General features: G+C 40.5%; 1 protein-coding gene across 1 annotated transcript in view; it reads right to left on the reverse strand.

The window, feature by feature from the left end:
* GHR (growth hormone receptor) overlaps window positions 1-14,290 on the reverse strand; it is a 191,698-nt gene that overhangs the window by 87,633 nt on the left and 89,775 nt on the right. The window contains exon 2 of the mRNA XM_030567486.1: window positions 13,299-13,379. Coding sequence (XP_030423346.1) covers window positions 13,299-13,368 — 70 coding nt within the window. The 5' untranslated portion in view covers window positions 13,369-13,379. The remainder of the gene's footprint in view (window positions 1-13,298; window positions 13,380-14,290) is intronic.

The following is a 14,290-nucleotide window of genomic DNA, read 5'->3' on the forward strand; positions in this document are numbered from 1 at the left end:
GAGCCCCTCTGACGGTGGCCAGGACCCGGGCAGTGTGAGTGCCACTGAAAATCAGCTCACGTGCCACCTTTGGCATGCGTGCCATAGGTTGCCTACCGCTACACTAACATAAACAGGGCAGTGCACAGTACTGCAAGAGGTTACACAGGTGTCTCTTCAGTAGCAGAAAAATCATAGAATCATACAAATGTAAGGCTGCAAGAGACCTCGAGAAATCATCAAGTCCACTCCCCACACCTCTCACCGTTGTGGACCAAGCAAACCTAGACCATTCCCAACAGGTGTTTGTCCAACTTTTTTTTTTTTTAAACTTCCAGTGATGAGGACTCCACTACCTCCCTTGGAAGTCTATTCCAGAGCTCAGCTACCCCTATAGTTACAAAGTTTTTCCTAATATCTAACCTAAATCTCCCTTCCTGCAGATTAAATCTATCATATAATTCTATTTTTATTTTAGATAACTTAATCACCTCACTTAAATCACAACCAAATTTCACCATAGTCCTCAGAGAAATGCTTTTCAGTTACATCATCTTCACCGTGTCATATCTATTGTAGACTCATTCAAAAAAAGGTACCAAGAACTTTTGGAATTGATAATGGTGTATCTTTTCCCCCTCACCTCTGCACTGCCCATCGACTGAACAAATGCTTGCTTAAAATTTCCAGAAAAATTATTTAACTCCAGGCAGAGACCAAGACAAGAAAACTTTAGCCCAAAAAGCAAAAGTTGTGAAAAAACATATTATACTGATTGCTACCACTCCCACTAAATAATTATGAATGTTTATATGTGCTATTTAATAGTTATCTGTAACCAGCTTCTTTAGCACTCACAATGCCATGTTAAATGACATGTTTTGCAGCCAGTATTCCAATGCCTAGTTTTCAATGGTGAAATGAGAATACATCAGTTCAAAAGATGTAATGAAATTGAGCATCATGCTAATTTGTATATTGTGACAAAGTTCCTCCTATACCTTGGTGGGTCCTGAGCTTATTGGCAGATTTGCTCACCTTAGTGATCTTTCCCACAGTCTGGATCAACTCTTCCTGTGTCTGATCAGGAGTTGGGAGATTTGGAGGGAATTGTTTGTTTAAAACTTTTATATTGTGTATATATTGTGACAAAGTTCCTCCTTTACCTTGGTGGGTCCTGCGCTTACTGGCGGATTTGCTCATCTCAGTGATCTTCTCCTCTGCTGTGTTTGATCAGGAGTTGTGAGGTTTGAGGGGAACCCAGGCCCCCCCCTCTACTCTGGGTTCCAGCCCAGGGCCCTGTGGATTGCAGCTGTCTATAGTGCCTCCTGTAACAGCTGCATGACAGCTACAACTCCCTGGGTTACTTCCCCATGGCCTCCTCCAAACACCTTCTTTATCCTCACCACAGGACCTTCCTCCTGGTGTCTGATAACACTTGTACTCCGTAGTCCTCCAGCAGCACACCCTCTCAGTCTCAGCTCCTCATGCCTCTTGCTCCCAGCTCCTCATACGCACTTCCTCTCCTCTGGCTCCTCCCCACCTGATTGGAGTGAGGTCCTTTTTAAACCCAGGTGCCCTGATTAGCCTGCCTTGATTGGCTGCAGGTGATCTAATCAGCCTGTTTGCCTTAATTGGTTCTAGCAGGTTCCTGATTACTCTAGTGCAGCCCCTGCTCTGATCACTCTGGGAACAGAAAACTACTCATCCAGTGACCAGTATATTTGCCCTCTATCAGACTCCTGGACCCCACTGGTCTGGGTCTGTCACAATATTCATATGAAAATGTTTCAGACTGGCATTTGTTGAATGCTAGCACAGTTCTGTCTCTTGCAAAAGGTGTAAGTGACAGTCACTAAGTGCCTTTCAAGCCAAACGCCACTTTAGAGCAGAATGTGCCAGCAGAACATGTTATTATCGTAGTCACTTTGTCGCCTGAAAAGTGGAAAACGCAGGGTTAGGGCCATATTTTGATTTAAATAGAAATGAGCCCAAGTGAAAACCCTTGATCCAAATGTCCCAGAACTTTGGGAGAACTTGGGTTCTGTCTCTGAATTCTGTGGAGTCAGCGCCATTTCTAAAATCAAGCTTGTACTGTGTTGGGGGGAAGAAAAAAAGAAGAAAGAATAGACCTAATACAGAATCACAAATACTGCACTACAGTAAATCCTCCTGAATATATTTCAGAATGTTGATTGTTAGAGTTAATCACAAAAGACAGGAGTCAGGATGGACTTCTGCCTTTTAATAATCAGTTGTACCTTTGTAGTCCAGCCCTATATTCCATCAGTGAAGTCTTGGAAACTCTATGCCTACAAACTTCTAGATCTCCTGTTTTCATGAAGCCAACCTAGTCTTCAATCCTTGGCCTAGGGCTTAATTCCTACAGAACTTAATAGGAATAAAAGAGGATTCTACAGAAAATACAGATCTGTAGATATCATTGATGCTATAGGATTTTTGAACCATCATAATAAACATTTTGTATTCAGGGATAAAATTGTCTATTAAGTTATAGGATGGTCAAGGTCTTCATTTTTCATTTTTATTTTTTTTTAAATTTTACAGGAATGTCGTTTTACAAAAATAAAAAACAGGTGAAAAATGATAAAAAAAATTGTTACCATTTTCTGGGTAAATATTAGGGTAGATATTGGGGGATGGGAAAAGAGAAAAAAAAAGCAACAAATAGAGAAAAGTAAGAACTTCTGACCTGGCTCCATGCTCTGGAAGGATAGATGGCAGCTTGCTTAGAGCTGGGAGTTCCAGCACTTCTTTTTTAAAAGACTTAGTATTGAGGGGTGTGTATATATGTTTGTCTTCTAATATGCTGCCTTACTTTAACAGAAAACCTTGCATTTACACTTACAATAATTTATCAAGAAACACATCTACTTAATATGTGGGATTAACATAACTGATAACAATCTGTATTTTCACATACTTGAGTGGTCCAAAATTCAGGTAAAAAAATAAAACTATGAAAATCAACAGCTGTTGTAAAACCTGCGAATTTTTGGTAAGAACAGAAAACGAAGCCTTCTGAAAGGTTCATGAAACTCTAAACAGATTATTATTTCTTTTAAGGTGATGAAAAGTGCTGTGTAAGAGCTTGGTGTTGTTATCACATTTTATAGGACTTTCTATAAAGGATATAAAAAAGAGCAAGCTGCAACACAACACCTCTCGCCCCACTGCATTGCTGGGCCTGTTCACGTTCGTGAGCGAGGAAACACTAAGCAGTGATCCCCCACCCTGAGCAGAACTGCTATCTATTCCTACCCTATCCCTCGTTCTTTCTTGGGTTGTACGGAGATCGGCAGTTACTACAGCCCTGGGGCAGGAGTAATCCTGCGCACTATGCAAGCAGGAGAGGAGAGATGCACCAGCCTGGTTCTCTTTTTAGGGGCAAAAAGGACCTCTCAATGTGGGGAACCCCCTACCTCTGCCCCCCTCTGGGTTCCTAGCCACCTTGGCATATAGTAGGGAGAAAGATGTGCTTCTTCCTCTATAATTACTACCATTTGGGTTTGAGGATTCCTGTTCTTCATCCTCTGGAACTGCAGCTGGGTGTTGAGAGGAGAAACCTTTATGCCACTGAGGAAGAAGTGCTCTCTCTGAATGCCACAAGGTGTCTAGCAAGATGGTGTCCGAGAGGAGCACGGGACTTTCACATGCTCAGTAGCTGAGGCAGCTCTGAGAGGTATAGGGCCCTTCTATATGAGAGCTCCCTAAATACCATTAAAAATCTGTCCCTTAATCTGTGTGTCAGTTCCCCATCTGTAAAATGGGGGATAATTGTTCTTCTCAACCTCACAGAGCTGTTAGGAGGTAACTACATTAAAGACTGAGAAACTCAGCAGTGGTGGATTAGCCACTGGGCCAATGGGGCCTGAGCCCAGGGGCTCTGGCCAATCGGGGACACCCCAGAAAAATGGACACCCCCACTCCTGACAGGGAGTGGAGTCAGGGCGCTGGGGCCTGCCCCACTCTGCCCACCCGGCACGGCTGTCAGGGATGTGGGGGTTTGACCTGCTCTGCCCGCTCAGCACCCGCCCATCCCAACCCCCTATCCAGCAGGAGCATGGAAGGGGAAGCAAGGGGGACCACAAGTGGAAAGGTTCCCCACTTGCTGTGCTCCAGGGCCCCACAAAACTGTAATCCGCCTCTGGTGCTCTGCTACTATAGTGATGGGGACCATACAAGGACCTAAGACAGACAGATAAATGACCTGGTTTTTCAAATGTACTAACCATGCCACAACAACTTACATAGGAGTTCCTGGGTGCTCAGCACTTAATCAGGCTAGATACCTAATTATGGATATTTTTTTAAATGAGAGCCCCCGCATTTAAAAGCTTACACAATACAGGTGAAATACATTTTCCAAGAGCAGGGTTCTCAAAGGAGAGATGACTTCATGCAATGGACAAAGTCTCTTAATAGGGCATACTGGTAAAATTAACACAAGCCTGTAGTATTTGGCACTTACATAGTAGCACCCAAACAGACATTGGGATGCACTGAATTCTCTGATTTAGTTATTCTTTTGCCTGAATCACCAATCATTTCAAGTCAGCATTGGTTTGCTCAACATCACAGTCATAAAATTCTGTTCATAGAATCTGCCAAAACTAGGTTCAGCTACAAGAGAGAATAGTATTCAGCATTAAATCTGGTGAGCTCAGCAGCCTGGAAGGTGCTAATCCAGACATTTGTTTCTGTGGGAGAAGACCAGACATCTTCCTTACCATGTCAATATTTCCCTTGTGTTTTCTGTACATTGGATTCTGTTGCAGTTGTGCATTACACACAATTCTAGAAAGCATTTCCTACATTAACCAAGTTTTAGTAGGAAATGTAGAAAATTGGAATTTGTTTGGCAAGAAATGATGACATTTCAAATTCTGTTTTAATTTTGATTTAGAACAAAACCAACTATCTTCAAAGTTTCAAGAAATGGAAATTCTGAAAAAAAAATGTTTCAAAAGTTTTGTTTTGGAAAAGTTTCTTTTCAAAACAATTGTTTTGATTTTTAAATAAGTTTTTGACATTATTTCATGACATGCCAGTAGTAGTAGTTCATAATTACCTTTCTTAAAACATAGTTCATAATGACCTGTCATGTAACATGGCGCCATAATGACAACATATGAAATAGAATATTGTGACTATCAAATTATCTTTATATTTTATTTTTAAAATCACTCAGAGCAGCTGCTACTTCAGATGTTTCAATCAGTGCTATTTTTAGATCAAAATTTGTGTTTCAGTGAAACAGTCCCAGAATGAAGAAAAGTTGGTAAGAACTCAATGCATTAATTAGAGGAGTGGTTGTTTACAATATTTTCATGTTAGCCTAGAATAATTTTTCTAGGATAATTAAAAGAGCTCTAATTAGTACACTGAGCCCTTACCTTCTTTTCTTGTTGAAAGAGTCAAGCTGTTTTATTATAACACAAAAGGGAGACACTTTGATCTAAAAAATAAGACACGACTGTTTCAATCAGTGTTAAGTAGCTCTTTAGCAAAATACAACTAGAATAATGGCACTTATTTTATATCTTCAAAAACACTGCCACTCCAAGTACAACAGCTAGAATAATTTGGGTGGTCAAAAACCTGTGTTGTAACATCAGTTCTGCCAAACACTTAGAACGTGATGAACTTTAAAGCGTAATTTTAAGTGCTTTGCTGAAGAGGGGTAAGCCTGTTGCTGTGTTTTAAACAAAGCACTTAGCATATTAACCTAAAATCAAGTTTAGAGGGATTATGTGTTATCTATTAAAGTGCCAACTGCTATAGTATCAAGGCTATGATTAATGTGCCTGGCTCCCATATAGTGAGATGGCTTTACTGCATCAGAGAAAATTAAATATCAGCAAATCCTACTTGTACTACATAGTAAATTTCTCATATACAAATATACAATTCCACATGAGTACACCAGAAGTTGTGTTTGTGTTTCTAAGTCCAGACTTCGTCCCTACTTCCTTGTCTGAAATACTCCTCTTATTTATTACAGCCTCACACAACGAGGTCCCTCTGTTTATGGTTGTCAACACTTCTGTCATAAAACCACAAAAGCTTTTAGAGAACTAAATCATTCCAAGCTCAAACCTGGCAAAAAAAAGCCACCGCCCCCCAGACACTTCATGTTTCTTGGGAGAAAATCTGACATGTCCATTTATGTCGTCGTTGTATAAGAAAATTGCTTAAGGAGAAATACTGCTGATTCTGATTTTATTTCAGTTAAACTTGGCTGGATTGTTTACATGAAGCTTTGCAAGCAATTTCTCTTTTCAGGAGACTAATATTTAATGAAATGCCTGGAGTACCAAGAGCTGAAAGGTAGCTCAAGCAAATATGCATTAATTATACATTTTGGCTGGGAGTTTGTCAGCTATGATGGGTCCATTCTGTGCAACTGCACACTGTAAAAATGGTTGCCAGTCTAGAGCATGCTGTATAGTGGAATGCCTTTTAAGAATGACTACACCAACACTACGAAATACATTCCATACTACACGTCCATAATAGAGAAAGAGAAAGGGTACTGCTTTTAACGCACATTCACAGCATACAGTAGAATGGTTTTGTTGGAAATACTGAATTGTATGTTGTGAATTAAAGCTACTATACAAATATCAAATCATACAATGCCCATTAACATGCCCTCAGAACACAAAGTTGGTACAGTAAATTACAGGTTTTTCTTTATTTATGAAAAAAGGCCCCAAGACAATACACTTCAGAGATTTGATCATTATTAAAGCTCTCAAAGAGAAGAAAGCTCAGTTCTGGATTTTAAAGTTTTCCATGTGCCTAAGAATTGCAAGGTCGCCTATGTGAACAATGGTTGGTTGATTTCCACACATTACATGGGTGGGGTTTTCTAAAGTGCTCAGCAATGGCCTAACTCTGCTTCCATTACATGCAATGAAGTTAGACCAGTGTTGAGCACTTTGAAAAAATCTCATCCTTTGTGGTCTAATCCTGCAGATCTCCTAAAACAGAGGAGAGGGGTCATGTATTTTATTTTAATTCAAACAAGTAGGCCCCAATAAAAAGGCTGGACCCAAATATCCAAATGACCCCAGACTTGGTGTGTGTGTGGTGGGGAGGCGAGTAAAGACTACAGATCTGTATGTGAACATATTCAAATATGGTTTTGTTTTGCTTTTATTAATCATGAATGACTTTTTACACATGTTCAGGTTGGCAAATTAACATTACAAGGCAGCATAGCTGGAGTTATTACTGGATCAAAGTTTATTCCAGAATCTAAACAGAACAGGATGTGCCTGGCCTCTTTTCCACTGGGAAAAGATTGTATTTGGAACCACTCAAGCTGCTGTGTTGTTCCACTAGCTGGGACTAGTTCCCAATCCTCTCTTCCTTTCCCTCGTCTGAGGCATACTGGCTTGTTTGATAGACTGCCATAGTTCAGCAGAAGTGAGCCTACAAAATTATTCTTGCCTTGTAAGCAGTTTGCAACCTGTGATTGCTGCAGTTTAAAATTACAACAATTTTTTTTAGTAAATTTATTTTGATGTTGCCACACATAATGAAAACAAAATATTTTAAGGTAAGTATTTAATACAAAGTTATTTTTAATTTATAATTTCTAAAACATAAACCAAATTAGATGTACATTAACTCTTACTGTCTTACTAGAGCCATGACTATTATCACACAATAAAAAACAGTGAGGCAAGTGACCTGTTAGTAAATCATCATAGCCTCTTGCTCATTTTCTTCATTACCTACAAACAAAGCTACAGGATAAAATTTCTGAGAGCTCTTAAGTCCCATTTTCTAAAGTGATCTCAGGCCAGGTTTTTAAAGGAAGTTAGGTGCCTGACTAGCTTTAAAAAGTTGGTTCCTAAGCACCTAAGAGACTAAATCACATTGACTTTAAACCAGACTTAGTGCCCAGATCCCCAAGGATATTTAGATGATGTCAATGGGAGTTAGGTGCCTACCCTAGGCCTAAGCTCCTGTGTGTCTTAGTTATGAAAATGGGACCTAGGTATCTTTGAAAGTTTTATCCATGGTGCCTCCACATTTGTTAGTAACTGAAACCTTGCTGTCACACTATTATGACCCTTCTCTCCTCTATCCATCCCTCATTACGTTCTATACCCCCAATCACATTGTGTCTTTATGACATCATTTTTACAGGGCAGGCTCCTTTATTTAATGTTTGCACAGCAACTACAACTTTATATAGTTCTTGCATAGGGAGGATTGTATTTTGAGAAACCCCAAACCATTCTCACTTGTGATTTGCAATTTGAATTCAGGTCTCTCTGGGTCATTGATGGAGTAAGCACATGAGACAGGCTACTAACGGTAGCATAAGTAGTTTACAAGCCAGGCTGTTAACAATGAAAGAATGGGGGCTAAACTGCACAGAAGCTCTGATCCAGCACCCACTGTAGACAATGAAAAGGCTTCAGTGGGAGGTGGACCAAGCCCTGACAATGAATGGGTGGACCAGGGTACAAGATCTGACGCGGCTCCTGAGAAGCAGCCAATATATCCGGCTCTTAGACAGAGGGGTGGCCAGGAAGGCTTCGTGCGTGGCCCCCACCTGCAGCCAACACCCCGAGTGCCGGCTCCGCAGTTCCCATTGTGAGTTAATTTTAGGCTCCTCACACAGGGAACATGCCTTAATTGCCTACTGTGATTCTGCTTCCCCCACACTCTGTTTGTCGCTAGAGTGTCCCCCACCCTCTGTTTATTTGTCTCTAGAGTGTAAGATCTTCAGCACAGGCATTATCCTTCTTGAGTACCTGGAATCTGCCTAGCAAGTAGTAGGCACTACGGTACATCTGAAATTAATTATTATTGTCTGTAGGTACAAACACTCTCAGTTCACATGTGGCACAAATTCTGTGAGGTGCTGTGCCCCTGCAGCTCCTACTGACTTCAATCAGATACAATGGTGCTTGCTATCTTACATCACTTTTCCAGGACCACACATGCGTGAAGAGTCCAAGCCTGAGTAAAGCTGGGACCCAGGGTTCAAGCCCTATTGATTTGTGGTGTAGATGCAGCCCTCCTGGACTCGTGCTCTGGGAATCCACCAAATGTATCCCACAATCCCATGGGCCAACTTTCTTTGTCCTCTGGTCAAGTTTGGTGAACAGGTAAGATTTTCCAGACTGCATCAAAAAGGGCTAGAGCAGCCACATTTTGGGAGGGCTCTAGGAAGCCTGGACATGGATGGTTGAACTCGGGTCTGCATAAAGCTATGTAGACGCTGGAGCCCCAGGTTGGGATGCAAGGTTCAATAATTCCTATGCTGGCGTTACACATCACTGTAATTGCTCAAGCCCTAGGTTAACAAACCCAGGGTCTGCTAACTCAATTTCTGCTAGCCCTGGGTTTCCATTGTAGTATAGAAACAAGCTCTCATGGTCCCAAGAAGTGGGCAGACCCCTCCTTGCACCTGTGTGAAGCCCCACTAATTTCAATGGGACTTCATGAGGATGAGCATAAGGGTCTACCCCTGTGGAGCAGATTGCAGGATCTGGGGGGAAATGGGCACAATTCATTTACACAGCATCTTGCTATCTAAATAAATGTTTGTTGGTTTTTAACAACCGCACTCACAAAAAGGCACCCACTCACATTCACACACTTTTCCTTGTCTTGCAGTTTACGTACTTCAGGCACTTTTGTATTTTGATAGCTTTATATTCTGAACATTTTGCAATGAATGACAGATTTCAGACATCATACTTTACCATCACCTTTTGGCTGACAGCTACAGATCACAAACAGCAGCAGTAGAACAGCAAAGTACAGTACCCTTCTGTTTGTTTTACTTGTCATTCTGCCCAGCTCTAGTGTAATTCAGAAGTGCTGGCATATATTTGACATGTGAAATGCATCCTTGGGAAGAAAGCCTGCCCAAGGTCTAATCATCACTTAAGCCCATTCTAGCCCTCAAAATAGGACTTAAATTCTACTTATGCTGTGCATATTTCATGACTTTCAGATGGCAAAGAGACTGGCATTTTTACCAGAACAAATGCATCTTGCTCCTTAAGTGCTTTAATTCACAAAGCAGGTTGAGGGGAGAATCTGTTTGATCAGCACATTCCACAATCTAAAATGAGCCCGTCTGGTTTAGAATGCAGCACACAGATTTGCAGAAAAACTCTCAATGCAGCTAGCCCACCTCTCAACTGCCAGAAGAGCAGAGAACCCTCTTACACCCATAAACGGAGAGAGGGAGACATCAGTCAGTTCCTGCACCCACTGTGTCTAAATGAGTGAGTTTTATAGCATTTCAAATGGCCAATTACTCCATTGTGAAATCTAGACAATGGGGAGGGGGGAAGAAGTAAAATCTGGGACATTTTAATTTTTGTTGTACAGTTCGGCCTTTAGAAAGGAATTATCAATACTTATTACATTGCTTAATAGTCCACCAAGAAAAATAAAATAAAGAATGATTTCCCAAACTTAGGGTGTTGCCCAGACCAAGAAGCAGCTTGGAGATTTTGCTACTGTTAGTACTGCTGCATGTTGTAAGTGGAACCCAAAGGAAAACAGGTTTTAGGACATAGTTTTATCCACAAAATTGTTTGTCATATCCATCAAGTCTTGTCATAAAGAGCCTTTTCTTTTGGCTGTATCACACGATGGAACAGGATATAAAAAAAGAAAAAAAGTGGTTTCAGCCCATTTTGGGTAGCAAAATAAACACATCAGCGACTATCACACTGACCTACGTTTCCTTACATATGCACGTTTGTTTTCAAAGAATCTCTTGGGTAAGCAGACTCAATGGACTGTAAAAGTTTGATCCATGCAAACAGAAAATGGAGGAAAGCCCAGGAAATAACTTACATCATCACTGAATGCTAAAAAATTAAATAGTTTTCAATAGCACCTGCATTCTTTGGTAACAGATGCTATATAAGAGTGAAATTTACTCTGTGCAGGAGGCCAGCCCACGAGCGAGGCACCACTTCAAGCCTTCCTAACGGTATTTAATAGAGACTTGTGCTGGCTCTCTACACATAAGTGAATTTCATTTTAAAGTTGATAAGATACAGTACAGATAAAAAAAAACCCTGATGCTATCCTTCTACATTCATTATTTTACTAACTTCTATAGTATATCTATAGCAATTTGGTGCTTTAAATTACAAAAGAAGTAAAAGTTTTCCTGCACATTACATTTATCACCCTCCACCATTTGTGACAGTAGCACTGCTGCTTCCCTTGCTGGCTGGCCTCAGCCTACCAAATGTAAAAAATATAAAACAGAGCAACCACGCCTGAACAAAACAAGCAATGAAGAACTCCAAACAAAACTAAAATCAGCCAACCCAGTGCCAAAGAAAAATGAAAGCTTCCTGACCAGCAAGAGTCAGAAATATGCTCCGGAGAATTTTACAGAATATCTTGATGACAGCAGGGTAATTATATTATATTTGATTGCTACTGATCAGCTCAAATAAAAGTAAGGAATTACATGTGTTTTCCTATCCAAAAAACTTTGGTTCTTGTCTTGTTAAGTCAAAAGCTCTATGGAAAAGAACCATCTGAAAACTGATCGCTTGACATTTTCTGGCTAGAAGGTCAGGAGGCATCTCCTTAAGGAGCTGCCTGTCTTGCAGCTCTTCTTTAGCTCTGTCTCTGGAGGTTCGTTACAAATAGGCTTGACAGAATTTTATTTTTTTTTAATACATTTGATAGTTAATATTTGTTTTGAGCATTTTTCTGTTTTTATCAATTTAAATTTGCACAGGTGTGGGAAGTTACGGGGGGTGTCAGACAAAGGAGGGGGACAGTAATTATTGAATGACAGTAGACACTGAGATTTTTAAAGTTAAAGTTTTAACCATTGATACAAAATATAAAGTGTCAGTAGTACTTGTCATATACAAAGGAAACATTCTTAATTCTAAGAAGTGCTCAAGCAGCATTTCTTATTTTGCCTATTTGTAAATTTTCTATTATTGATGGAAATATTTTTTCATCAATTTGAGTGTGTGTTTGATTAAACAGATGTTTACCAACAAAAATCTAATCCTGCCAAGCCTCATTATGGAGTGGCAGGCACCTGTTCATCTTAACTGAGCAAATATTTAGCTATCATAGACAGTCTACTGAGCTCTCCAAAGGCAACAAGGCAGAACAGTCATGGTAAAGCATGAGCCTAGAGACACAAACAACTGTATAGGTCTAATGCAAGATAAAATTCCCATGAAAGTCAATGGGAATTTTTCACTCTGAAGGTGTATGGGATCAGGCCCAAAGGGCTTAATCTGTTGTCTTCATATTACCTCTAGAAGGCACAAAAGCAGTGGGTTGTGCAGGAGAGAAGCAGCAGAGAAAATTCAGCAGGATGGAGTACTCTTCTCTCCTGTTCCCCTCCCCCCATTCCCTAGTGTGCCAACTTGCCACAGATCCGCACCTGTGTAGACAATGGGATGGGGAGAGGACGAACTGTGGGAGGCCAGAGGTGCGGTCAGTAGATCTGTGTACTGAGTTGTTCCACTGGACCTAAAACCCCAAATAGAGAGGGAGGATCATATGTTCCTCCACATAGCCTATATTAAGGTCTCCAACCTGACTTAATGAGTGGTCTAGCCAGTTAATGTTAACAATATCAACAGTCCTGTGTCCTCTTTCAGACCTTTTATACTGATTTTACTCCATTCTCAGTAGTTTCCCCTACTGGAATTACTTGTACGGCTTGCTCATATGGTGCTGGCTTTAAACTTGGCATCTGCATCGTGTAAATGCTTCCTCCTTACTTCTAGTCATTTTAACATTAAGTGCATCATGAAATTAAAATGAGCTCTTTCTGTAAAAGTAGAATTCTTGTATAATCTCTACCAGAGAGGTGCTATCAGCACAGGGTGGGATTTCAGGAATCAGGATAAAGAAGATTAAAAGAGCTCTGCCCTGATCTCAGACAAGTGAAGATTATTAAATCATGAAATCTTAAATCAGCAACTAAACATACCCCCAGGAAGTTTCAGTTAGTTTCCCAACCTGAGTTGCAAGCAGCACAATTTGCTTTAGACTGACTTGTAATTTTCTCTTTGGATGTGTAGATATCAAAAACACTGATCCCACTCCATCTCATCCAGTGCCATGCGCCGTTGGCTGTATGTTAAATTCACCTTTTATGCTGTAACGTTGTCTTAAAACTCCTCATCTATGTCCTTAAAGATAACAGCTACATTTTCTTTTTCAGAAAATCTGCAGTGCACACACTTTGCAGAGACCAAGGAACTCAGACGTCACCAACAATGGCCAAAAGATGCTTAAACTCAGTAACTCACCTTCGCTTGTAGAAAGAGAATCATTTGCACAAACCAGTGCCAGAATAAGAAACAGCTGCCGAAGAGCCATACCTCTGGGTTCTGCAATCATAAAAGAGACAGTACAATCAGATTCTTTATGAACTCGTCTCATAACATTTACATACAGTGTAATGTATCAATTAGTTTAATTTCTGAATGGAGTTAAAGCAAAAGTTTATGAAGGAAGCATGTTATAATACATTTTATTGCCTCAAAGTCCTACATTATATTGCTCTCTGTGACAGACAGTAAATACTACTTCCAGAGGACTGCTCGTTTAATACATACTGAGAGCAATGAGGGATTTTCTGGTGTTGACCTATATTCCAGGAATGCTCTTTCCCCACACAGCCTTTTGAGAATGAAATGAAAGGATTATCTTGTATTCCCTCTGAAAATAAGAGATGTTAGTAACACATTTTTAAAGGGGAAGAGATTTTGTTTCATTTGCAGTAGTCCACGTTTCTCAAAAGTTCTTCTGGTTTCTCTCCTTTATCTTAGTGTTATGTTGCCTACTATATTGTTAGCATCACCAGAAAAACAGTAAAGATAAATTGAAGAGGGTTCAAAGAAGAGCCAGGGAAATGATTAGAGGATTAGAAAACAAAGCTTACAGCGGTGGTTCTCAACCTGCAGCCCAATTGGCACAGAGCTTTGCCCATGTGACATCCTCAGGGCCACAGAGCAGTGAGGTCAAGGACAGGTGAGAAAAATACAATCCCTGCACTTACAGGGAACATACTGTTGAAGCATTCATGAGGCAGACTGGATGGAGAGGAGACACAGCACTTGCTGACAAATTTATGAGCAACCAACTCAGAATGAGACTGCTTAAGCCTCCAGTAATATTTAATTCACACTGAGCATGCTCATAGGCATTAACCTAGTGACTTGACTATGCAACTTCAAACACTTGTCCTTACAAGGAAGAGACCAGCACAAAGCCCTACTAGCAACTGAGCCATAGAGGT

Source organism: Gopherus evgoodei, chromosome 6 (genome assembly GCF_007399415.2).
Source record: "Gopherus evgoodei ecotype Sinaloan lineage chromosome 6, rGopEvg1_v1.p, whole genome shotgun sequence".
Classification (NCBI taxonomy): domain Eukaryota; kingdom Metazoa; phylum Chordata; order Testudines; family Testudinidae; genus Gopherus; species Gopherus evgoodei.